Below are 27117 nucleotides of genomic sequence, written 5' to 3' on the forward strand. Positions count from 1 at the left end.
ACACACAGACACACACACATTAACACTCACACAATAAATTAAATTACCTTGACCATTGGTTAAGTGTCAGAGAAAGGGGAGGTGGACCATCTATATAGAAGGGTATTTAATGTCATGCAAACATTGTAATGTTGAGTATTTTGTCCTGTACCTGGGACCAGACTCCCTGCATATTTCAATAAACCTGGCAACTGATTGAAGAAAAGGACTCTGTGCATTTTCTTGAATCTACTTACTCACCATCTATTTTTTGTAAGTTACTTCATACTTTTGAGGCATAAGCAATTAGGAAATAACACTTACTACCCAGGAACAAAAATTGTGTTACATAGTGTTATTTGGTAGTTCAGACCCATCCTGTAGCCCTCTAGTGTCATAAAGAGGCAACTGCTCCTTCACTCGACCTGTTTCCATTGATGCTACATAGACGTCTTCAAGTGTTTCATTATTCAGATATTTCAGGATGAAAAAAGGATGCTTGCGGTACTTTGTTGATCACATTATACATTTGTATAAACTGTAAAAAAATATGATTCTCTAATTTTACTACAGTCCCTCCATAGATGAGAGACGGGACAGGCTTTCCGGCAACGGGTTAGCGGAGAGATTTCGAATACTGATCAATTTAAATCACTAGTTGAAAAAATGTTTTACATTGGCCCATATGCCATATTGTCTTCTTGGTCAGTCAGTACAGGTTCAACTCAATCTAATTAAGCGTGGTTTTATTTTTATTTTTATTTTTTTCTCAGTACTAACTAGGGTCTTCAGTTAGTACAATGCAGAGTTCATTGCACAAAAAATCGAGAATCCATAATTTGTTCTATTACAACGACTGATGACAATAAATAAACAGTAAACAAACCGATGCGTGTTTTGTTACATCTGGATACTCAGTATCTAACATACTCACGTAGTGATGAGAATAAGCACATTAACACGTGTCAAATTATGGCTGCTTAGTTTCATGTGTTGCAAATATATGATCCTAAATACATTTAACTTTAAACAATGAACGCTTACCTACTGCATAGATTCCACAGAGCGGCTGTTCCAGAATAGCATTGCAGTCTTTGTAACAGATGCCAGTCCACAGACCACAACTTTACAGCCCTTTCACATGCTCTGTTTTTAATACACTGTTACTTCTATGAAGAAATATTCAGTTAGAAAAACAATACTGGTAAAACTGAACTGCAAATATTCAATACAGAACGAATATTATACAGGCAAACTTATGTAATATGTTAATACTTTGCATTATGTATAGTACATAATACCATAATTTAACTGAGATAGAAAACATACTTACTTGCTATGCTATCTATACTATAAAAGTATATATACTATAAATTGCAGGTGTCTGATTCAGGGAGCATGTTTTCCTGTAAATAATTATCGATTAACTTCAGCGAGTGTAGACACAGGAAACGCAAGGAATGTACTGCGCATGCACTTCTGCATTCTGCTGCAGTTAAACATCGTGTCCCGAAGCAGATTCATGATTTTAATTCGTTTTATAATTCGCTGCTAATTCATGATCATAACGTCATTGTCTTTAAATGTTATTTATTTATTTATTTATTTATTGCTTCATGATTCTGATATGACCCAAAAGCAGCACCTATCCTGTCTATGTTTAACAATTCAAAATTTATGTTTGTTTGGGAAATACTGGTCCTACTACTTTTTAAAAGTAGCATGTTGTGTGTTTATATATGATCTGATCAGTCTCCTTCATGCTAGTTCATCCAGTTTGGAGGGACAGCCTGAAATTTTTTACACCTTAAATGTGACAAGACTGAAGTAATGCTGTTAGGTACTCCCTGCCAGCTAAGTAAAACCAGTAATTTAAATTTGTCTGTTGATAGAACCATGCTTGAGTTCAGATCTAAGATGAACAATTTGTGTGTGGTTTTCGATCCTGGGTTAACGTTTGAATTGCATGTGTTGAATACTGTCAAGGTTTCTTTTTTTCACCTTAGAAGTATTTTCAGACTGAGTCCCATGCTTTCTCTACCTGCAGCTGAAAAACTGGTTCATGCTTTTGTTTTCTCCAGGATCGATTACTGAAACTACCTGCTTGCTGGGGTGTCTAATAGCATCCTCACTAAAATTCAATTCGGTCAAAATTCTGCAGCCAGAATTTTGTCTCGTCCCGCTCAAGAGATCACATTTTCCCTGTCTTGGAGGCTTTGCACTGGCTGCCTATCAGGTTTAGAATTGATTTTAAAATTTTATTGCTGACGTATAAGGCTCTTCATAGGTTAGCTCCGACTTATCTGTCAGATCTTTTATATGTTTACGCTCCCACTCTGCAACCCCCGCTCTGCTGATCTCAGACTGCTGTGTGTCCTGCCTGCTTGCCTGCGCTCTATGAGTGACAGGGCCTTCTGTTGCTATGCCCCCACATTCTGGAACTCTATTCCACTAGAGATCAGGGACAGCTTCTTTGAGTGTTTTTAAAGTTAATTTTCCCTTCTATCCTGACAAGTGCCTCAGTAAATACAGTATAATTACTCACTTCTAAATCTTTTGTAGTCATTTTTGTATTAATGTAGTATAAATACATGTTAATTTGGATTCATATGTTGTTTTTTTCTGACTTTATGTGAACGAAAAGACACACATTTTCCCATTTTCCAACTGGAAATAGTGATATTTTGAAATATCACTGTCCTGGTCACAAAAGCAAAGTTTGTGGGGAATAATAGCCATTTTCTATACTTTTAAGGCATAAGCAATTAGGAAATAACACTTACTACCCAGGAACAAAAAAAAAAAAATAATGTTTTTTTGTTTATTGCAGTACTATTAATTGTGAAGCGGTCTGAGATGATTGCTTTTAAGGGCGCTATACAAAATAAAGTTGTTTATTATTATTATTATTATTATTATTATTATTATTATTATTATTATTATTATTATTATTAATAATAATAATAATAATAATAATAATAATAATAATAATAATAATAATAATAAATACAAAGTAGTTATATAAATACTACTTTGTATACTGCCAGCTATATCTTGAAATCTAAGTTTGACTCTGGTTGTGTTACATTTTCGATTGATTTATCGCTACAGTACCAGAATTCACTACATTTCCCAGCTACGTCCTAGCTGGCCCCAGGAAGTTACGTCAGGGCGCTGTGATAAAGCATGTAGGGAATTGTGCTACTTTCTTTCCGGCCGGTACGCCATCATGTAAGGCAGTTTTAGTGTTTTGTGCTGTTTCTGTAATCCTAATAATATCTTTATAAAATTGTACCATCGGGACGTGGTCAGTTTGGGATTACAAAGTGCACCCTTTCAATACACAGATACAACTTGCATTTATTGTATGACTTTACTACGTGAGAGAAATACAGTGGCTTAAAGCTGGACGGGGCACAGTGAAGAGTTTTCTGAATGAAAATTTATTTATGGTCACGTCACAGTAAAATTACTATGCAATGTAGCGTCTTGTCGAAAATAATGGTTTAGGTTGTTTTCTTCAATGTTTGAAACTGGGTTGTACGTTTTGTGGGTGTTTTTGTGGTGTGGGCCTGTATTGAGCGTCGGCATGGTTTATCCAATGGCGTTTTTGTGAATGAGCGTGAATCATTGGGAACAAATATGATACATTCGTGGAACGGTTCTCGGTTATTTTGCCATATTTCTGCATGCCTTTATCCGTATCATTTGTAACCTGCAGTTGGCCCAGTGTTAACAGGGATAAGAAGGCCTTGCTTAAACATCGCTGTTTAACATCACTGCATTGGAAATGCAGTTTAAAAAGTGTCGGTTCGGGTTGGCTTTCTGTAGGTGAAATCTCTGTTAGTACTTTAATTGCTCGCAACGTGCTAGAAAGTGTGTGCTTAATGCTTGCAATCAAGCCCCACGTCGGACGTGTTGGCTACCGAATGAAATGCATAATTTTAAACCTGGATGAACAGTGCAGTAGTCCACGCTGTTAAATATAAACACGTGCGTAAAACAAACAAGCCCCTTTGCGCCTTTATACAGGACAGTTTTTATAACCCGTGTTAATGTTTGTGCATCATTTTAATTGCAAGGCTTAAGCATGAAGGTTTAACGCTAACTTGTAAACCGGTCTTTCGTGTGTAACAGATAAAGCAACATGGGCGCGTACAAGTACATGCAGGAGCTATGGCGGAAGAAGCAGTCTGATGTGATGCGCTTTCTGCTTCGTGTTCGCTGTTGGCAGTATCGCCAACTCTCGAACCTCCACCGAGCTCCTAGACCAACCAGACCCGACAAGGCTCGCAGGCTTGGATACAAGGCAAAGCAAGGTACGTGTTTTAAAACGCTACACTTGGCAGGCATTTTCACTGCGGTGGTAATTTATCACTCATTAGGAGTACAGTTAACGTGTGTAACAACGGTCTACAACAAACTGGTTATCTAGAATAGGACAGCTGGCATGGGGATTTTGAATTACGCTGTTATAATAAATGTTCACAATGTGACAGATTCAGAATTGGGACACCCGGTTTTGGGATTAGCAGTGGTGAATATATATAGTCATTTTGGACATTAAAACACGGGTGCTAATATTTACAGGTTTCAAATCCATATTTAGGATTCACAAGTGCATGCAAAACAGGACATGGGTACATGTAATAGACACCAGGTAGCAGAGCTCAGGCCTTTGAGCATGACACAATACCTCCATCTATGCATTTCATTGGGCTGAACTTACAAATTTAACAATCTTGTTTGCAGGTTACGTAATCTATCGTGTTCGTGTGCGCCGTGGTGGTCGCAAACGCCCTGTCCCCAAGGGTGCCACCTATGGTAAACCTGTGAACCATGGAATCAATGAGATCAAGTTTGCCCGCAGTCTGCAGTCTGTGGCTGAGGTCAGTATCATTATTCTTCCTTTCAGTTGAACTTGTGTTTTTAAAATAAAGGATCTGCATTGTTTAACCTTGTATATGTTATAAAGAAATTTGACATGAGCAAGAACTTATACCACACATTGGTAGAAGTGCTTGTTTTGTTCTGAAAGTCACCTCCTTTTGTTGTATTCTTTTGGCACTGGCACAACTTGACATTTTTCCAGTAAAAAATAAACCCTAGCACCTAATGGTATCGTTCATGTAAATGAATGGTCCCAATTCTGAGGAACATTGCTTTGTCAGGGTCATTTGGGAGATAACTATTTTATTGTATGTGCTATGGGCCCCTGAAACCACCCTTCAGCCCGCAGTTTGGGAACCCCTGGACTAGAGATCTCCTTGTATAAAGTGTATTACTAGTTGTATAACACAGGGCTTGGGGCAGGAATTTCCCACTCCTGTTGTATGGAATTAACTTATCAGGTACATGAGACAACTTTAACGTAACATGGTGTGATAGTCAAGGATACATGCTGGTCTGTGCTGCTGTTAACATTGGAGCTGATAGTGTGTGTAAAATCTCTGTCTGTGTCACACACACAGAGTAACTTCATTATAACAACCCCCCAGGGATTCACTATTAGAGTTTTTTGCTGTATCAGAATAATGAAACGTTTAAATTGAATTGGACCTCTTTATTCAGTACGCAGTAGTTCTTTCAAGACAGTGTCACATTGATCAACATTTATGCTATATATTTAGAAGAAAACAGTAAAGATGAGAAATAAGCACACATACATACTGAATGTCATTATGTGCCCATTATCTTGAAAAACACATCCAGTGTTGATTGCTTTATGTTTATCATGCTTTTTCTCAATACACGGTGTTTCAATCTTGTTGCCTCCTCACGCTGTGGTTGCAGTTTGTGTGAAGACAACAGTTGCATACGTTGCACGGTTCGCACTACAATAGGTTACAATAAGCCTTATCTTTGAATTAGCCTTCCAATGTCTTTGGTTTCACTGAGAAAAGTACATTCTCACTGGAGAAAGTTCAGTGCTGGTCACTACTGAGATCATTTCATCCGGGTAGATTGGATTGTTAAAGGGGGTTCGTTATAGTGAAGTTAGACTGTATATGTAATATGTGAGTGTTTCGGTTCATGTATAAAATCGGTAAATCCTATAGATCAGGGGTGTCAAACCCAATTTTACCAAGGCCATATCTTAATTTAAAGCTTGATTCACGGGCCACAAAATGCACACCTTGTACATATGCACATGTATTTTAATAGGTGATACAGAAAATGCATGTTTATAGTCACAATTTTTAATATACACATGTATTTTATATATGACTTATTAATTTAAAACACATGTTATCTATCATACCTAGTTGCTACCTTGTGCATTCTCACTTACTGAAGAAATCTGGCACCTTTTTCTTGAGACAAGCTTGTCAATATCAGGATTCATGTTTTGTGCTGAAGCAATCTTTAGCACAGAGTGTAGATGCTTGTCATTCAGGCGAGATCTTTGAGCGGATTTATTAATTTTCACCAGTGAAAATAGCAGTTTGCAGAAGTACGTACTGCCAAACATTGACATGACGCGTACAGCCTGAATGCGGAGCTGTGAGTGTGGATGGAAGGAACTCGTAAAACTGCTAAGCCGAGACAATCAAACTTGGCCTTCAGTGCGCTATTGCACTGCAATTAAATAGCATCCACCTGGATGTCTTCTGGTGCAGTTTACACATCTACACCAAAAATAAGTTTGAAAAAAGCTGGAACTGCTATTTGCGAAAATCTAAAAAACGGTGCTCAAATTCCACATGCAACACGTTTAGTTTTGCAGCAAATGCACAGTATTTCTTGAAACTGGCATTGGAAAACGCATGCTTTTTTCAGGACAGACTATTTCTGTCACTTTAAGCATGCAGTCTTTTACAAAAGCACCCTCAAATGTGCTTTGACAACTTTGCAGTTAGCTCTGACACAAGGTAACTTGCCTTTACTGCCGCATCACACTCACTTTTTTGCCTTTTTTAAACATGTTCTGCTGTAAATCAAGTGCTTTTTAATTCGGCCAGCTTTTCTTCCCTTTGCTTTTCTTCAAATTCGTCATGTTTCGTTTCTCAGTGGCGCCTTAAATTGAATTTTTTCGTCACCGTGGTACTTCCCTTACATACCAAGCAAATGGGGTTTTCGTGCTGCTCTACAAACAAATAGTGACTCCCACCTTAACTGAAACAGGCTGCCTTCCTTATCAATCTTTCTTTTCTTGGACATTTTGAGTTATATTATCGTTTTTGATGGCCAGTAAGCTACAGCGTCTAACGCAAAACGCGCCTTAAGCACCAAGCATGATTGGCTGTCTCTTGCTGTCTTCTGTTTCTTTAGCTCTGAGCTTCTTGCTGGTTTTCTGATGGCTGATGGGATTTGGAGTTCTTCCGTGTAATAACCCAATAGACTCAAACTGGGCTGGGCCAAATTACACTAATGAATTAACTTTGCGGGGGGCCGGATAAAGTACCTCCAAGGGCTGTATTTACCAGCTCAGCGATTAATGGGTAACTGGTATATGTGTAGATTTAGCAGCTCACGCATAATGTATAAAATAACTGAGGAGATGGTAGTTGAATACTACCAGGTGAATATGGAAATAAAGTAACATCAGGGAGCTTAATGGCAAAAAAAATTCTGTAAGATCTTTTAGGCACTATACTTGGGTAAATTAACTTCACTGCACCCCTTCTTGCAATATTATTATTATTATTATGTATTTAGCAGAGCCCATGTATTTTGTCAAATAGACATGATTAGAGACAGCCATCTTTTTATTTATGATTTTTTGCTTTGTCAAAAAAAAGCACTTCCTGTTTTTTTTTTTTTTTTTTTTTTTTTTTTTTATTAGCATATGGCAAACATTAGGTATGGCAATAATTACATCTCAAGCAAAACTCATGCCTCTACTAAGTGTCATTTTAGTATGAAGTTTAACTTATTTAGGAAAAAAGCATAACCTAAGTGCACAGGTTTTGCATTTCGGTGAGAATCGTAGTGTGCTACGTCATTTTGCTGGCAAAACATTGTTTTGTATTGAGTTGTTGTTGCCAGATCATGGATGCAAGTAAAATTGACTGTTTACCATCTTGGGGATGGGAATTTTCAACATACAAACTAAAGTGGTTAAATGTTTTAATAATATGCTGGACATATAACAGGTCATGTGACAAATGTCAGTAAAAGCATTTTTTTATGCATTCATTTTGGTAATTAATCATCACTGCACTAAAATAAAGCACATCTGGATCTCAGTTTCATTTTCTCTTGGCGTTTCTACTTTGTTAGTCACATGCTTTTGGTAACTTCAGTGCTTGTTTATATTTTGCCGTTTTTAACTACATGTTCATACTTTGTTACACAACCGTGAAATAGGGTAGTGGGGTACACATTTATGAACCCATCTGCAGCAGTCAAACTAAAAGTATACTTGGTAGAAATAGGGAAACAATAGCTTTCTTTTTTCTAGTTTTAATGTAATTGAACGATGACCCTACATATAAAGGTGAGCTGATTTTAGATTTTTAGAGCTGCAATTCATTACTCATATAAGCAAAGATACTTTACTGCTGATTTTTATAACTGGTTTTACAACGGCACTTATCTGCAGTGTGATACTTTATACTGTGAGTTTTGTAACAGTTGTAAGTTGCCCTGGATAAGGGTGTCTGCTGAGAAATAAAATCAATACTAACTGGTGGAGATTTTTTGGTTTTATATTTTGGCACAGTTTTTATTTTATATTTTTAGGAAAGTGGAAGCTTTTGTTTAGCTTTCATACAATTTCTGACAAAAAATGATTTCTGTAAGATTCCTGAAGGTGATTGCAAATTTTATTGATTTCCAATTAAAAGTATTTAAGTGGTCAAGCCATTGCAGGGAAATTAATTTGTGATAAAGCCAGTGTATAAACAGAGAAAAAAATCACAACTGATTTAAGACTTGTTAAGGTTGCTGTGGGTATTCAGTTTCATACAATTGGAAATGATGGTCCCTAACGAGATTTCATTTTTGTTCATAGGAGCGTGCTGGCCGTCACTGCGGTGGCCTCAGAGTACTGAACTCCTACTGGGTCGGTGAAGATGCCACATACAAGTTCTTTGAGGTGATCCTCATTGACCCGTTCCACAAGGCCATCAGACGCAATCCCGATATCCAGTGGCTCACAAAGCCTGTCCACAAGCACAGAGAGATGCGTGGGCTTACGTCAGCTGGCAAGAAGAGCCGTGGTCTGGGCAAGGGCCACAAGTTCCACCTTACCATTGGTGGCTCCCGCCGTGCTTGCTGGAGAAGACGCAACACTCTGCAACTGCGTCGCTATCGTTAATCGCTGTAGTGCTTGTGTATTTCAAGTGCTAATAAATATCTCTTGGATGGTACTGGCTTGTGTTGATGTTTTCTGAAAAAATGACATTGTGGAAACCTGTATGTGAGAAGTAGAGGTATAACGGGGAAATAGCTTTTGTTTATATTGTTGCACATCAGTTCAGAAGGAATATATAACTGATTGTGAGGGTAGCATTAAAAGGAGGAGGTATAACAAGGGAGACTAATTGCACGATCTGGGGCATTTTAAGTGATGTCGTCCCACCACAATCCCCCTCCATTTTGATGTGTGCTCATCAAAATGAGAGAATCTGAATAAGTAAGTGTGATGGCACCTGTGTGTGATTGATTTAACCGGATAAGTACATTATCAAGGGAGGTTTTATATAATTGAATTATATCTATTTTTGCAATCACTGTTTTTGGGACATTCTCTACCATAAGTTATTGTAAATCTCAGTGGTACTCAACTCTGGCCCTCAGGATCTATTCCAGTTCTGGTCTTTATTCCAACCAGGTCATAAATTAGTTAATTGCTTCTTGGCAGCTTCAGTTAACTACATTTGAAAACCTGTTTGGAGTAAAATCCTGGACTGGATTAGGTCTTGAGGGCCAGAGTTGAGTACCACTGAAGTAGGGGCTTCTACCAAAACATGTAAGTGGGTGGGTGTATTTGTAGCGAGTAGGTGCAAAAAAAGAAATAAAATGCCCTCGCCCTGTGTAGCAGGTCCTTGAACATGGTATATAGGTAGAACTACAGCCCTAGTTTTAACAGTACTGAAGATAAATATAGGTGTTACGGTTTGAAAAATTTGGTAAATCTATAGATTAACCAGTAAATGTGTAGTTATTTTATACATTGACCGCTGAGCCAGTGTATCTGCTCCTAGACCGGTTAAATATATAGATTTTACACATGAACGATAACATGCATTAGTATGGACAAAACTGATTTGAATTAGTTTTAATCTGTAGTCCACTACACTTGAGCAGAGTTCCCGGCAGGCTAGAAGATAGATTCCACTAACTACTGCAGTTTTAATATGCCTCGGTTCTTCTGATTTTGTTTATTGACACATTAAGCTTACAGATGTGATGAGGGAACTATACCACCTTGAGCAATATATATATATATATTATATATATATATATATATATATATATATATATATATATATATATATATATTCAGTATCTGTTAGAGATGTAGGGAGCCATCACAATAATTGTCACATTTATTTTATACTTGGTAGTTTATGATTGATTAATTGATCTGGTGGTGTCCACAGCACATAAAGAAATGCTCTTGTACAAATGATCCTGATAAAGCAAAGTTTTATTTTTACACAGTGCAAAAACACTACATTATATTTTTTTCCATTAAAATCTTCAGTGTCAATGATTACATTAACAGTATACCTTTACACAACACAAGAAGGTGGTTGTAAGGAGAACACACTTCCACATTGTATGTAATCCATTTGAATCTCGTGTGATGTCTACGGGGTGCCTCTGAGATATGACTGCTGTATAGATCGAAGGGTGTGCTTCTAAATTGTATGAAATCTCAGTTCTGCCCAAAAGTCTTTGACAAAAAGCATTTTTGCTTTTCCAAACAGCCCCGTATGACCCAAACTACACTGAACAAAAATATAAATGCAACATGTAAAGTGTCGGTCCCATATTTCATGAGCTGAAATAAAAGATCCCAGAAATTGTCCATACGCACAAAAAGCTTATTTCTCTCAAATTTTGTGCACAAATTTGTTTACATCCCTGTTAGTGAGCATTTCTCCTTTGCCAAGATAATCCATCCACCTGACAGGTGTGGCATATCAAGAAGCTGATTAAACAGCATGATCATTACACACGTGCACCTTGTACTTGGGACAATAAAAGGCCACTCTAAAATGTAGTTTTGTCACACAACACAATGCCACAGATGTCTCAAGTTTTGAGGGGGCGTGCAATTAGCATGCTGACTGCATGAATGTCGTGTGGGCGAGCGGTTTGCTGATTTCAACATTGTGAACAGAGTGCCCCATGGTGGCGGTGGGGTTATGGTATGGGCAGGCATAAGCAACGGACAGCGAACACAATTGCATTTTATCGATGGCAATTTGAATGCACAGAGACACCGTGACGAGATCCTGATGCCCGTTGTCATGCCATTCATCCACGGCCATCGCCTCATGTTTCAGCATGTTGCGTTTATATTTTTGTTCAGTGTATTTTCTCAAGTATTTTTGGGGGTGAAATATAGGCCTTGTACCTTCAGTTAAGATACAAGTTACTTATATCCCCTATATCTCCCCCAAAAAACATTTGGATTACTTACTCCCTGTTCACATGAATGTGAGAATATGGTAAGGCTTAACAGTTTGTATTAATGTCTATACTTTTCATTAAGCACCAACGTTTTTATTTATTTTTATTTGTAATATTGTTGATGTGGCAATCTGTAACTGCATATTTCACACTGGTGTTCCAACAGTATGTTTGTAGGTCGGGTAAACAAAAAAAGATGGAGAAATTGAATAGTATTTTTGAAGTCTAGTGTCTTCATTATATTCACAGATTATAAATATTGTTTTTGATTTATTACTACGAAAAACAAGACACATTTGATACCAATCGGTACTGTGGTCTGGGATAGCGTTCTCAATTTTTATTTGATGCAAATCAAACATTTGCATTATTAAACTAGTGTTTTTTTTTTTTTTACTGTTAACATAGTATTGATTTATTTTGTTCCGAAGCAGTTCAGCAACTTGCTCTCTATACAGTATAAATCCTTCATATTCAAATCTAAGCCTTAATTCCCAGTCTGTTGTATAAATCCAACATTATAAGTATTGTCTTTAAAAAAAAAAAAAAAAAAAATTTAGACATTTGAGACTGAAGCATAATAAATAAATCAATAAATAGTATAGATTGGCTGCCTTGGATAAAGGCATCAGCTAAATAAACAAGTCGAGTTACCCATTGGAGTATGCAACAAGTAGTAATATGCAACTAAATTGAGGAATACTGTACTAACATTCATGAATAGCTTCAGTGTCAAAAGATAAATGAAATAGAAAGGATCATCTCTACATTCTTCCATTCTTCAGCTGTCTGCATGCCACTTCTTTGTTTCCATTCCAATTTGTTTAGAACGTCCAAAGGTAATTTTTAGTGGGGTGGTGAACACCTTGGGAAAGGAGGTTGTTTGTAAGTCTGAAATGTCTGTAACTCTGTAAATGAGTTTTCAATGGTATTATTACATGTGTACACCTGCTAGCTACAGCCTTAAGTTGGCAAATAATACAGGAATACAAGACAGTAATATAATACCCATACAATACTCATCATAGTCTTATTGATTGCATACTTCCAGCTAAAAGTGGGGTGTTTGGTAAAGCCATCAGTTTGTAAGTTTGGTGTTTGTAACTCTGAGGTTGTACTGTAGAGCATTACTTTAAAAGCACATTATTTTAATATAAAATCCACCACACAAATCCAGTCTTGACACATAGGGTGTGTCTTTAAACAACTTCAATCTACAGTATGTTTAGCATTACGAGATGTGGTAAATATTGTTATGTGTGTTTCAGGGTTTGTAAAGATTGGAGGTGATTCCCAATGAATAGAACAGATAACTCTTTATTCATGTGTTAATAAAAACAGGCCTCTGTGCCTTTAAATCAGTTCTTTCAGAGATGTGGGGCTCTTTCAATAGCAACAGCTAAAAGTTCTAATGAAAGACTGACTACATGAATGAATGCAGCAACTCATTCATACAGGCTTCTTATGTAGCCTCAGCAGAGTGGGTGGGGAATTTCCAGAATCAGGTCACTGCACTGCCTGGGGCCTCTTGTATTTTTATTGCAGGGTGTCAAACTCCAGTCCTTTAAGGGCGGCAGGGTCCTCTGGTCAAACTATCCATAATAGCAAAACACAGACGATACACAATATTTCTAGATATTTTCATTTATTACAATAATAATATTGTTTTTAAAGATGCTCACATGAAAAATGTAAATTTAAAGTAGGGAAAATGTACTTAAAATTAATTAATTACTGCAAATATACCCATTAGAGGTGAAACAACTTCAATAGTAGATATTTAATGTTTTGGTCATCCTTTGTATGCAAAATTCCCATCTTATTTGCCACAATATTTTTAAATTTTTTTTTTAGACTCAAGGCCAACCCATCATGGAAACAGTCATTCAACTGAAGCCCCCAAAAGCATCTCCATGGTGATGTACCCACGCACCAGGATTAACATTGCATGTCAACCTCCCACTCACCGCCTTTCTAAAATATGCTTTAATCTAATTGTTGACAGATGTCGATAACTTAACCTCATGAAAAACACTTTTTCAAGTGTAAGTCCTGCAAACTGAAGGATGCACATTCATATTTTTAGGCCAGAGATACTATAACTCTGAAAGAAACGGTGCATTAAAGGTCACAGGTCTTAAAAAAAAAAAAGAAAAAAATCAGTCATGATAAAACACACAGTATATTGAGCTGTTGAATTGTTGCAAGTTTATTTGCTCTGATAATGTGCACAAAGGATTCTACTCTTATTTGTTTACAAAATAGTTTTAGAATGAAGTAAGATGTACCTTTTTGATTCTATGAATGACTCCCAATCTAAAAAGATTGGCTTAATTGCATATGCAGATATGGAATGTGAATTAAATGTGGGACATTTAATGTTAATTTAAAAGTAACATGAGCCATATAAGTCAACGGTTCCCAAGCCAGGAAACCCCCATCTGATGAATCCAGAGGAAATTGTGTTATATGTGCAATCACTACCTTTTATTTGTATAACGGTAAATATGGTTAGAATAGGCATTGGAGAACTGGTGTCTAGGTACTAAAAAGTTACATTTGAAATAACCCCAAGGACCTAACAACTATACCCATAGAAATAAATTAAACCTCAGTTGTCAGGGTAATTCTGGAGCTAATATTTCTGTATGTGCTGCAACCTCCTTTGGGAATGTCTGAAATAGATTAAATAGCAAATAAATAGGCTGTGATATAGTGATCATAATTCACAAACTCAGTGGGACCCAAACTGGGAACCAGGGATCCCTGGGAGGCAGTGAAATGGTTTTGAGGGGGCCACAGCACACAGTGACCTGGACACCTGATGAAACAATGTTCTCCAGGGCAGGGAATGAATTTAATTGATCAATTTACACGAGAGCTGTCATTTTGTGCCTTGAAAAACATAATTTCTTTATGTATATACTGTACGTCAAAAGTTCACTTTTCTAAACTTCCTTTGCAACCGGTGCAGACATAAAAAAAGGTATTAAAAGTTAATAATAATAATAATAATAATAATAATAATAATAATAATAATAATAATAATAATAATACTAGAGAACACCACATATAATTAGCACCAACAATTTTGCCTAGCATCTAAGGATATTACATAACAATAATTAATATTAGATCTTTTTGGGGTTACTTGACATTTTTGTTTAGTAACCACAGATGTCTGCATTTAGTCTTACATTTTCACCATTAAAAAGGGGTCATATTTTAAGACTTATTTAACCTGCAGTTCAAATCAGAGTTAGACAAAACACATTTACAAATGCTTATCATTGAAACATTTGTTCATTTTAATCATCTTCTTGGTACTACTGTTTATTTTATTGTATGGTATAATGTTGTACATGTAAATTCTATATGAAAATGCAGGGACAAACATTGATATCTGGTGCTATGACATGGACTGACCAAGTACTAAAGCAATGGTCTGGCAGTCCATTACATTGTACTGCTGTTAAATTGTAGTTCTTTCCTAATACGGGTGTTCTTGTATGATGATGAATTTTGGTGCTCATGACAGGTGTTTTTTTATAAGGAGGACTTCGATCCACAGTAGCACATTACTCCCCACACATGGGGTGAGGAGCAGATCTCCATGCCCATCCAATACACTATTTTTAAAATTTCCTACAGTGCCCGGCCAATAAAAATTGTTATTCTGTAACTTGCACCCAACTACAGCCAACCTACTGTAATAAAACAAACTGAAAGGGTCCCCCTAAGAGTTATGATCAGCAGTCTGTTCTATAAACTCTGCAAGGAGAGGAAGACAAGGCTCTGATTTTTGTTTCTAACAGATAAAACCCCTGTAAAAAAATAAATAAAATAGATAAAAATACCTACACTAAAAAACCTCAGACGCACCACCCATCAAGCTGTGTCCCCGCTGGGTACCCCTCACCCGGCAGGTTGCAGAGCTGACTGGCCTAGACATGGGAGGTTGGCCTCATCCAAATGTCCGGCAGCCCATGGAACACAGCCATCATCCTGCTGTCCAAGAAGGACAGAGGCTGGCGATTCTGCATCAAGTACCAGCAGCTGAACAATATGGCCCAGAAAAACTCCTACCTCCTGCCCCGCATCGACGAGTCCTTGGACCAAGTCGCTGGGTCTTCCTGGTTCAGCTTGCTGCTATTGACAGGTGGAGCGCGCCCCAGAGGTACTGCCCAAAACAGCCTTCAACACCGGTCAGGAGCTGTGGCAGTTCAAGGTCATGCCCTTCAGCCTGTGTGACGCTCCAGCCACCTTCGAGCCCCTGATAGTGAAGGTGCTGAACGGTTGATGGTGGCAGGTCTGAAGTTCCAACCCAACAAACACTGCTTTATGCAGCTGGAGGTCGTCTGGCAGCAGTACCGTTCAGTGTATCGCAGTCAGAGACAGCAGCTGCAGCGGGACCAGTGTGCTAGTTCTCATTGGCTGTGCTATGTCTGTATCTGTATAGGTGTTTTCTGTGCTTAAAGTAAATGGCATTGATACGTGAGCACTACAGCAACTCAAAATGCATCATAGGATCAGTAGTCCCAAAACAACACTACAATACAGAACAGAGGCACAAATATGGATACCAGTTAATACATTTTGCAATATCCTTTGCGTTCTTGAATGGGATAAAACTTGTGGTGGGTGGGTGGAAGTCTACTCGATGCCCCTTCTCTGCACGAAGGGCTGTTATATCTGGGTTGGGTTGCCACCTACAAGCAGCTTTGTTTTAGACTTGTCAATAAAATAGGAAAATGTAAACAAAGATGGTCCAGCTGTTTTGCGAACCTAATCCATATGCAACAGAAAATCCAAAAAATCCAAAGAAAGTCTAAAGACATGCTGTTCAGGTTGATTGGTCACTGTAAATTGCCCTGCGTATGAGTGTGTGTGTGTGTGTGTGTGTGTGTGTGTGTGTGTGTGTGTGTGTGTGTGTGTGTGTGTGTGTGTGTGTGTGTGTGTGTGTGTGTGTGTGTGTGTGTGTGTGTGTGTGTGTGTGTGTGTGTGTGTGTGTGTGTGTGTGTGTGTGTGCCCTGCGATGGACTGGCGTCCTGTCCAGGGTGTAGTCCCGTCTTGCACCCTGTGTCTGCCGGGTTAGGCTCTGGCTGACCATGACCCTGTAAAGGATAAAGCAGTTAATGATAATGGATGGATGGATGGATGGTTTTGAGGTGACTGATGATTGAATAGTAAAAGAATATAACAATACCTTGTTTTTGTAATCTAATATATATATATATATATAAAAAACACACCAGCAAACAACACAATCATTTCTTATTATTGTTATGGAACAAAAAACATTAGATTATAAATATATATATATGTGGAGGGTTTTTTTGTGTGGTTTGTTGTGTAACGTAATGAAGTGCGTTAGGACTAGATGACTTTTGTCAAATATATTGTAAGACATACAAATATATTTAATATATTAATATATGATATATAAATATATAGATATATATATATATCTATATATAAATATTATTGATTATCATAACGTAGTAAACCGCGTTTCGTGAACTCTTCTTTTGATTCAAAAATAACATCTATTTATTTATTTATTTGTGCGGTCTTTGCTTTTGTAATGTTCGTAAATGCAACGAAAAAAAATTTTAAAGTTAAGTTGTTCATTTACCTTTCTATCCTATTATTGGGATAGGTTTAGATTTTAAATTTTTATATATATTTAGCCAAAATTCCATATTACATTATACTATTACTGACTGCGATTAAAATTAACCTTACTGACCTAGTTTAAATTGTCCCTAGCAGAGCATTCCGATTGGTTAAAAATGATGTAAGGGCATTTCCGTTCTGTGTGACTGGAAATGGTAGGTGTACAGACTTCAGTTGGTCTTGTTTTTAAGATCTAATTTTTTTTTTTTTTTTTTTTTTTTTTTTTTACATCAGAAATCTAGCAACGCTAACGGTTGGGTGCTGCGACGCATTGACGCATCTGGGTGACTACCTTCCTGGCTGTTGCCACAGTCTTCCTCTCCTTTCATCTGAAAAAGTGTGTCACTGGGTTAAGCCAGTCAAAAAAGCTGAGCTGGGGGAGGAGCTGTGTGCTGCATGCAGACAGAACTGGGTCACATGACAACATTTTACTCGGTACATTCTTTTCCTAAAGACTGGCACAGCAGTGACGGAAAAGCTATCTTGTGATTTAGCAGGTATTTTTTTGGTTTTGTTTTTTGTTTTTTTACAGTAAGATAGTGGTATAGACCGACCAAGACAAGAGTACTGAAATAGGCAATCGTTGATATAGTCAAGACAGAGAGAAGTATATATATATATATATATATATATATATATATATATATATATATATATATATATATATATATATATATATATAAAATTCTTTTAAAACAATGCAGTTACAAGCTGTTCGACTTTGGACTGAAAGCATACAGTTTGTTGAAAAACAAACTAATGATATATATATATATATATATATATATATAATAATATATATATATATATTATATATATATAATATGAGAGGAGAGGAGAGGAGGCGAGAGATCCTCTCTCCTCAAAGAATATCTTTCACGTTTCTTAACATAAACAACGAAAGCCGAGAGAAAATACAAAAATACGAAAGACATGGAATCAACTAAAGCTGGTAAGTTTTAAGAAAGTCCTTTTATACTGGTGTGCTTTTTTTCTAATGAATCGGTATGACTACAGATGGTGTAAGTAAAACTTGTGTTGAAAAACAAGATGGCTTGCAGTCAAATCAGTTATATTTTCACTGTCAAATGGTATGGATTTGATTGTATAATATAATGCATGATTTAGTAACATTCACTGTGTCATATGTATTGGTTAGGAGATTGTGTGTAGTAGCAGGTTGTTGTTGGTGTTTTGACACAAAATGGCATAGGCTTGTTTTTTTAAAAAAGCTTTTTTTTTTTTTTTTTTTTTTTTTTAAAACCGCAAACTTTTTAAAGGAACTGGGTTAGGTGTGTCACGGGTGCAGTTGTTATTCTCAAAACATCTGGCTATACCAGTGCAGTTCCTGTACTCACATGGACAGTTTCCCTAGCCATGTGCAGCTGTGTTTACGCTCTGCGTGCGTCAATCCTGATTGGGTGAGAGGAGCATTGACGCCTATTTTGCATAATTCTACACCTTGTGTGAGTGAAGGAGACTTGCGACAGATACACGTGAGGCCCCAAACCAGTGTGTTTGTGACCTAGTTACCACACGAGAGGGCGGGTATGTCTGCGTGAAACCAGCGCAGCAAGAGAAACACTACGAGTAATAACACAAATTAAAACACAATCTCACATTGAACGAACACGAGATACCGGTGCTTTGTAGCTAAAATAATCGGGTTTATTTTACAAACAGAGAGCGAGAGGGATTGTAAATGTACACGTTATTGTTACTCTTGTTATTGTTGTATTTTTATTAATCTGGACCTGCAGAATCCAATTTAATTTGTAAAAGGTCACCAGGCAGCTGATTTTTGTTGGTTGCCCTGCTCAGAAGTATATAACGGAAACAAACGGTATTTTAGGTAGAACGGTCTACTGCCATTAAAATAGTTTAGCAAAATTCTTACAAATGAACTTTTTAATAACTTACTGTATCTCTAATTCCTGTAATTTCCCTGATATTTGTCTTACTCTACACTCTAGGCATTTAGTATAGCCAGCACAGGCAACACAACGTTATGATAATAGCAACATATATAAAACAAAATGACGACTAATATGACGTATGTATATATATATATATATAGTTATATATATATATATCTATATATAATATATATATATATATATATATATCAATTGTAACATGCAGATAACCCATTGGCATTGTATTGGAATATTACCATTAAAATGACCAGAACCATCAGGGTCTATGTTAATAATGTAAATAATAGCAGATCTTAAAACTGTGTGCCTTTTTACTCCAGCTGGAATTTTGAATCCAGGTTTGTAGAATATGTGGTTTAGGAGTTTAGGTGGTGGTATTTAGATACGTTGCACATGATAAATTCTGCTAAAAGTACTATTTTAGCATGAAGCTATCTGCACAGATAGGGATTGTCCTGTGCAAGCTGTCCCATACTGGCCTCTTTGAAGCCGGACAGCAGCTGTATTACCTTTTAGGGTCTGCTCAATGTTAAAGATCATGCCGACGACCTGACCCTTTAACTCTTGTTATTCAGGCACGGTGAGAGACCATGGAAAGAGCAGATTCAGATCTTTAAAACAAAGTCCTACTTGTGTATTTCCGGTAGATGACCGTAATAGGAGTCTTGAATTTGAGTGTTTTGGAATATTGCTGCTGCACTGAAGACAGACCTACCTCGGTGCAGTAAACAAACATTTTAACACAAAATGTTTACAAAATAAAAAAAATGGCAACATCAAAGGCACAAGGACCTATATTCCGATTATTGTTTTTTTTTTGTGTTTGTGGATTAGATGCACGAGACCAGAGATGTTTAGGGTTATGTTGCCCTGGTCCCCACCTTGCTGGCTATTCAAGCCACAGTGAACAGCCCCATCTTGTTTCCATATTCCCTCATGTTGAAGTTTCATTGTGCAATGTCACTTTTGAGCTGGCCATGATAACATTTTTTTTTTCACAAACAACATCTCTCTTTTTCTGTGGTTTTTATACCTGTAATGAACAGGGTGAGTTTCAGACTATTTCACATAGTGTGTACGCATTCATTTTATGTAGGACATGTACTTGTAACCTTTATTGTTAAAGAGTTCTAGCCACAATACTAACAACAGTAAAAAAAAAAAAAACACGAAAATAGCTTGGACACTAAATTAATGGATTTAACAGCAGTTTGTCATCAAGTAATTTGATAAATGCCAGAAATAGTGATTCATAAAGTCATCTTTTATTTAGAAAATACATCTGCTTCTTTACTTCTCTTGTTCTCCGCACATTGTTTTTATTTTATTTTAAATTAAATTATGTACCAAATAAATCATTGAGACTTCATATTTCCCACTGTAGTTTCCATTCTGATTGCAGTACACGTCTGCTTCGGCCAGCCTACACCCTTTGCTGTTGTTAATGTAACAGTGTTATGCAGCTGCATTGAGTATGGAATGTGAGAAGCAATTCAATGGAATAGAAATACAAGCTTTAAGCATCTTGTACTTTCCATTCAACTGGAGCAAAGTGCATTTTCTTAATTCACACGGTTGAGTGTTTAATGGCATTAAAGGTTTTTCCACACTTATTTTTAGCCATATTTGAACCATTAATCAAATTGTGATGGTTCTTGTAATAGGAACAGTACTTTTTCAAGTAATTCACGACAAATCAATAAGCTTAATTAATACATTTACATTCTATTGAGAAGGACTGGTTAATTTTTTTATGAACATATGCATGCATATTCTGAATATACCACATGATGTAGCTGCAGGTCATGCTTTTCTGCTTCTTTATGGTAAACTAATACCTAATTGGCTGAGATGCTGAAGGTCATATTTTGGGAAACGCTTGTCCCTTTGTGATGAAATATTGACATCTCAATGTTGACACCTTTTTCTGTTCTTTCATTCCTGTAGGGGGTGTAATAGCATACATCAGCTCCTCGGTCTCGTCTTTAAGCCCGGAGTCCTGCCACAGCGACAGCTCCAGCAGTGGATACCAGTCTTCCTCACCGTCCCTTCCTTCATCTCCCAGCAGGAGGGGGCACCCAGTCGCAGAGATTCATGTGTCTGGGGGGGTCCAGAGCCACAGCACCCCTCACTGTATAACTAAAACCAGTCGTTCATCTGCCAAGGGTGGAATTACAAGTGAGTAACAACAGTAACCAATATCACAGTTTTTCCTGTTAAATACCCTATAATGTGTGCCCTCTGTCATTCATTGTTGTTGTTTCTGCTTGGGTTATTGTCTGCTGGTTTCCCAAACCTAGCTGTAAATATTGGTGTGAATCGGGTTTTGTGAAACAAGACATGTATTTACTATGTTTTATAACTTTATCAGAAAAAAAGTTCTTCCATTTGCTTTATAAATTAATTAAAATAGAAAAACTTCCATCAGGTAGAACCCATTGAGATGAAAAGTCTGTTTACAAAAGTTGTAATGTCAGAATCTTCTAGGGGTTTCAGATATCTGGCATTCTGTGATTAATACGTATATGTTGCTGTTTCCAGAGATTCATGGCATGGTTCTGTTCTGTAAAGTGTGTGGAGATGTGGCATCTGGATTTCACTATGGGGTTCATGCATGTGAAGGATGCAAGGTAAAATACAGTTTTTGTTTTCATCAGATTAACAATAAGAAAAGCTTTATTTTTGGAAGTGGGTAATTTCTACCTGCAGTGATTGAATCTATACCCTGAGGAACTTACAAGTTTCTCTAAAAGTAGTTCAGCTCTTAGGTCTATTTATAACTATAACATAAATACCTGTACTACTAACAAAGGAAAAGCTCCAGGGACATTGCACAATTCATTTGGATGGTTTCCTGTGACTTACAGCCTTCTATGATTAGCTCCTTCCCATGCTGGAAAAAAAAAAACATTTTATGGAGCTAAAGTTAGCCTGTGAAAGAGGTATATTGACAACCTTTGTTCCTATCGCCTTTGTTTTAATGCTTTGAATCAATTCAGTGTTTCAGAAATATAAAGAGTCTTCAAGCCGATATGCGTAGTGCAATATACATATCGACAAAATCTGTTTTTCACTTGATTTACAGGGTTTCTTTAGAAGAAGCATTCAACAAAATATCCAGTACAAGAAGTGCCTTAAGAATGAAAACTGTCCCGTCATGCGAATAAACAGAAACCGTTGTCAGCAGTGTCGCTTCAAGAAATGCTTATTAGTTGGAATGTCAAGAGACGGTAAGAAGTCATGGCACATCTTAACTTTGCTTTAGTTGCCACTGCCTGGTTATATCACCTTCCACAATGATTCCTCAGTAGTCCAACAGTACTATATTGAAGTTTTATGATATTTCTAAATGTTTTCATTCTTTCATTCATTATTCTCGCAGCTGTTCGGTTTGGACGTATCCCAAAGCGTGAAAAACAGCGCATGTTGTTAGAGATGCAGAGTGCCATGAACAACATGATGAACAACACCCACCTTAACGAGAAGCAGCTGCCTGCGGAGTCATCTCCAGAGCGACCTGGAGACTCTGCCACTTCCTCCTCTTCCTCCTCCTCCTCCTCCTCCTCCTCTTTCTTGAACTCACCCCTCCAGGAGTGGCAGCAGGAACCGGTGTCACTGCAGTCTGAACTTGAGGAGATGGAAACAGTCCAGACACCTTCCCCATCCAGCTCCGACAGTAGTGAAGAGGTCATCGAAACTGTCACTAGGGCCCACAAGGAGACCTTCCAATACAACCAAGAGCAGCCCAGCCCTATGGACAAAAATGTTGCAAGCCAGCAGGGCGGAGGCAGGATGAGTGTCGGCTCTGAGGAGGGGCATGGCTGGTACAATAGGAACAGCCACAATGATTTCAGCAGCTATAACGCCTACCACCACTTGGGCCACGGGAACCAGCACATGCCCAGAGAGCATCACAGAGATGACACTCTGGCGCACTGTCCCAGCAGGCATGCCAATGGACTGACACACGGACACTGCCCTGGCTTTTCAAATGGCTGTTTGTATGATACCCTGAGTGCCAGCAAAACACCTGAGAACGATCCGATGCCCAAAAAGAGTTTTAGTGGGCCTGTGTGGACAGGAGGAAACAGGATGCATTTGGTAAAGTGGAATTCTTAAGAGGTGTTTTTATACATGGTGAAATATAACTGCAAAACATGCTAGACCAGTACTAACAAAAAGTAATTAGTTAATTGATAAAACACATTAAAGGGGGATTATTGGGAAATAATCAAACCCTATGAGAGATTACAGCTTTTCATTACTCTTAGGGGGCAGATAATTAAACTTTATAGACTAACTTTGTAATGTCTAGCTCCTTCAGCGTGAGCAAAACACAGGAACTGTAACATTGATCAATAATGTTTTTTTTACACCCAGCTGGGTTTTCACAAAGGTCAAACCAGTTCTTTCATCCATTTTATGCCCAATCAGCACCCCAATCATTTAGCCGTCAGTCAGCACTGTAACATATTGATTCTGTTATAAAGTACTACATAGAACCGGCACACATGTTTTCTGACACTGTCAGTAGTTTTCTCTTACACTAGCACTACACTGCTTCTTATTAACTGTCATGTATCTGAACAAAGCCAAAGGCCTGGGTTAAAAACAAACAGGAAGCAACGGGAATGCGCACGTAAGTTACTGAACTGTGTACTTTAGGTAGCCTACTGATATTCTTGTGTGTTATAAGTTACGGTACTGTATTGTGTGTCGCTATTGCATTTGATAAAATAAAAGCAAGTGTTAGCTGACAGTACTGCTTGGATCATCAGTGCACTCGCCCTTTATATTGTAAGTATAACACAGTTTTTTTCATTGCTTTAGGTTTCAGTGTTGCAAGCTGTAGGTTTGCTGTATTTGTCTTAATGTGTTTTTCACATTAAGACAAATACTTAATATTTTTTTTTTTTTTCTGGTTCAGGATCCTCATCTAGTGGGTCTTTCATAAAACTCATTTATCCAGCAGATGGCCTCTGAAAGGTGGGGGGGCAGATATAGTCTGTACTGTAAATGCGCTTTTTTTCTTCAGGTGTGTCCTATGGGAATGTCCCCTTATGTTGACTCCAGTAAATCAGGACATGATATTTGGGAGGAGTTTTCTATGAGCTTCACCTCTGCAGTACGAGAGGTGGTGGAGTTCGCAAAGCGTGTCCCCGGGTTCCGAGACCTCTCTCAGCACGACCAGGTCAGCCTGCTGAAGGCTGGCACATTTGAGGTACGTACCTGTTCATTATAAATAGATACAAAAAATGTATTAAAAAAACTATGTAAACACTGATAAAAAATTGAACAATCAAATCCAAAATCTTTTTATTTATTTATAAATCAGCTTCTCTATATTTGTCAGTGGGCTTGAAATTATACTTTCAGACAAGGTTTAGGATTTAAATAACCTTAATTATTCTAGAATTTGTTTGTGGCCACATAAGGCCTGCTTATCAAAACTTACATATAAAAAACTTTGGAAACTAACTTAACCGAGCAGAACAGACTCAAGAAAAACAGAAAGACTAGTTAACTCACTAGATTAAAATGGAAAGTAAAACAATTTTTGAAAAACCGACCCTTAGTTTGTTGGCGTACATGGAATACATTCTATCCTGATCTTGTATTTTATTAACTTGAACAGGTTTTAATGGTGCGCTTTGCATCCTTGTTTGATGCTAAGGACCGTACTGTCACTTTCCTGAGTGGAAACAAATACAGTGTGGATGCACTGCGTTCCATGGGAGCAGGAGACTTGCTGAACTCAATGTTTGAGTTCAGCGAGAAGCTGATTGCTCTGCAGCTCAGTGAAGAGGAGATGAGTCTGTTCACAGCGGTTGTCCTGGTTTCTGCTGGTAAGTAAAGGGCATTTTTTGCTTTCATGTCTGCTCATGACATTTAAGGCATTGCAATCTGACAGCACAGTTTCTATAAATGCAACGTGAATGCAACAGAATGAAATCTAACCATGCAAGTATTGACATTTTATTTGTAGGTTTGTAGTATTATTCTACACATGTATGTAATTTGTAAATACATCTTTAGCTGTTGGCTGGATATATCAACTGTGTGGAATATGACTGGAAGTAGCAGTATATCCTTCATACATGTTTTTTTAATGTATTTTTTGTTGTCATTCAGTACACAAATTAAGATGCTTTATTTCAGTTTCCTTAAATAAATAAGAAAGTCTGGATTATGTGTAAGTTTCATAGGGCTTTTAACATCTTTTTAAGTTTTTTCCTTTTTAAAAGATTGTTTTCAGTGCATGGACTGGTCCAGAATTCATCAGACCAATTCGATCATTTTATTTCTATTTACTGAAATTTAAATGCAAATGCAAAATACGCTGCACAGTATTACTGCAGATTAATCTTACTTTTCTCTGTTACTAATAGTAATTATTTTATTTATTTATTTATTTATTTATTTATACATACAACTTAACTGATTGACCTAGCTCTTCAGAAAGTCAGTTTGTTCCAATTGATAAAACAAATTAAAAGATAAGCTTTTTAAATGCGTGCACTCATAATTAACTCTCATTCTTTAAAAACAAGTACTAATATTCATATTTTTCTTTTTTGTTTGTAAAAATGTGCATCTCAACTACTACTGAATAGTTGTCACCGTATCACTTTATGTTTTTCTTTTCAGGCCGTTCAGGTCTGGAGAATGTGAACTCAGTTGAGGCACTGCAGGAAACTCTAATCAGAGCCCTCAGAACCTTAATAATGAAAAACCACCCCAATGAAGCCTCCACTTTTACCAAATTGCTTTTGAAGCTTCCAGACCTCCGCTCCCTCAACAACATGCACTCAGAGGAGCTGTTGGCCTTTAAAGTTCATCCATAGATTTTGTGTAACAATTTCATCAACTCTGTTGTATATTTTGCTGCATAGAATGGTCACATTTATGTATATACTTTACAATCTTTGGATATTTGATTAAAAAATGGTAAAAAGGCAGAACTAAAAAAAATATAAAAAATAAATAACCAATCCTTGTACTGTATGGCTATTTGCCTGTTACAAAAAAAAGAAAAGAAAAAGTTATTACGATGTTTGCTAGCACATATTTTCTGAAACACCTTTTTGTTGAAAGAAAATATATGTAATGTTAGTGTAATATAAGTCCTGTTTTTCTGTTTTGTCAATATTTTAGTTTTTTTTTTTAGATACTTTCTTACTATATTACTTCCTAAATTGATCTTGCATGGAGTAGTGTCCTCAAGCTATGGATGTGATTGCAACAATTAGCCTGTACCTGTATAAACTCTAATAATGCCTGGCATGTCACAGGTTAACTGGTGTGTTACTACTGTTACTACTACAAAAAAAGAAAGATTATAAATGTGATAGCTGCTCATGCATGGCTACCCCATGTGATTGGGTATTTTGTAGATTTAGTGTCTGCTTGTTCAGACGTATGCTCTGGTAAGCGGAGTTACATTATGATTGTGGGTTTTATCCCATGCTGTGAAGGTGCAGTAGCTTTTTTAATTGAATGTATGCTAATTGTTCAATTCTGTATTAATGTCTATGTTATTTAGTTTTTTGCTTGTGTAGACTGGAATGAATTTCCATTTTTACCCTCTTACCTGTGCTGTTTGACAAGCCAGGCCCATTATGACATCATTATAATGAGATCATGTTTAATGAAACAGACCTGCAGTTTACAACGTTTGATGGCTACTCAAAGCGACTGTACATTCTGCCTTGTGATTGCAGACAGCTGATCAAGTTAATGCTATTTGGGGGTGGGGGGGGGCAGGGGGGTAAGCAATCCTTAAATGTAATACATGTATATATCATACATGCCAACAGTCCCTATATGGTCAGGACAGTCCCAATTTCCTAGCAAATGTCCAGCGTCCTGATGCATAGGAAGAGTGTCCCGATATTTACCCATAGACAAAAATAATTTATTCTGCACAGTAGAGTTA

At 37.2% G+C, this 27117-nt stretch overlaps 2 protein-coding genes across 2 annotated transcripts; both read left to right on the forward strand.

The window, feature by feature from the left end:
* The first annotated feature begins 4079 nt into the window (after nucleotides 1-4079).
* On the forward strand, nucleotides 4080-9293 carry LOC121312882 (60S ribosomal protein L15). Its single transcript, XM_041244760.1, has 3 exons — nucleotides 4080-4298; nucleotides 4732-4868; nucleotides 8936-9293. The coding sequence occupies exons 1-3, from the start codon at nucleotides 4127-4129 to the stop codon at nucleotides 9239-9241; spliced, it is 615 nt and encodes a 204-aa protein (XP_041100694.1). The 5' UTR covers nucleotides 4080-4126; the 3' UTR covers nucleotides 9242-9293.
* Nucleotides 9294-18153: 8860 nt separating this feature from the next.
* Nucleotides 18154-26828, forward strand: LOC121312883 (nuclear receptor subfamily 1 group D member 2-like). Its single transcript, XM_041244762.1, has 8 exons — nucleotides 18154-18196; nucleotides 21129-21359; nucleotides 21723-21811; nucleotides 22267-22411; nucleotides 22564-23282; nucleotides 24217-24402; nucleotides 24817-25027; nucleotides 25830-26828. The coding sequence occupies exons 1-8, from the start codon at nucleotides 18178-18180 to the stop codon at nucleotides 26024-26026; spliced, it is 1797 nt and encodes a 598-aa protein (XP_041100696.1). The 5' UTR covers nucleotides 18154-18177; the 3' UTR covers nucleotides 26027-26828.
* The last annotated feature ends 289 nt before the right edge of the window (nucleotides 26829-27117 follow it).

The sequence above is a fragment of the Polyodon spathula genome, chromosome 3, assembly GCF_017654505.1.
Source record: "Polyodon spathula isolate WHYD16114869_AA chromosome 3, ASM1765450v1, whole genome shotgun sequence".
In the NCBI taxonomy this organism is placed as follows: Eukaryota; Metazoa; Chordata; class Actinopteri; order Acipenseriformes; family Polyodontidae; genus Polyodon; species Polyodon spathula.

Coding starts and splice junctions, on each gene's coding strand:
- LOC121312882 (XM_041244760.1), top strand. CDS start 4,127: ATGGGCGCGTACAAGTACATGCAGGAGCTATGGCGGAAGAAGCAGTCT. Junction 4,299..4,731: donor TGGATACAAGGCAAAGCAAG/GTACGTGTTTTA, acceptor TCTTGTTTGCAG/GTTACGTAATCTATCGTGTT. Junction 4,869..8,935: donor GTCTGCAGTCTGTGGCTGAG/GTCAGTATCATT, acceptor TTTTGTTCATAG/GAGCGTGCTGGCCGTCACTG.
- LOC121312883 (XM_041244762.1), top strand. Junction 22,412..22,563: donor AGTTGGAATGTCAAGAGACG/GTAAGAAGTCAT, acceptor TTATTCTCGCAG/CTGTTCGGTTTGGACGTATC. Junction 25,028..25,829: donor GGTTGTCCTGGTTTCTGCTG/GTAAGTAAAGGG, acceptor TTTTCTTTTCAG/GCCGTTCAGGTCTGGAGAAT.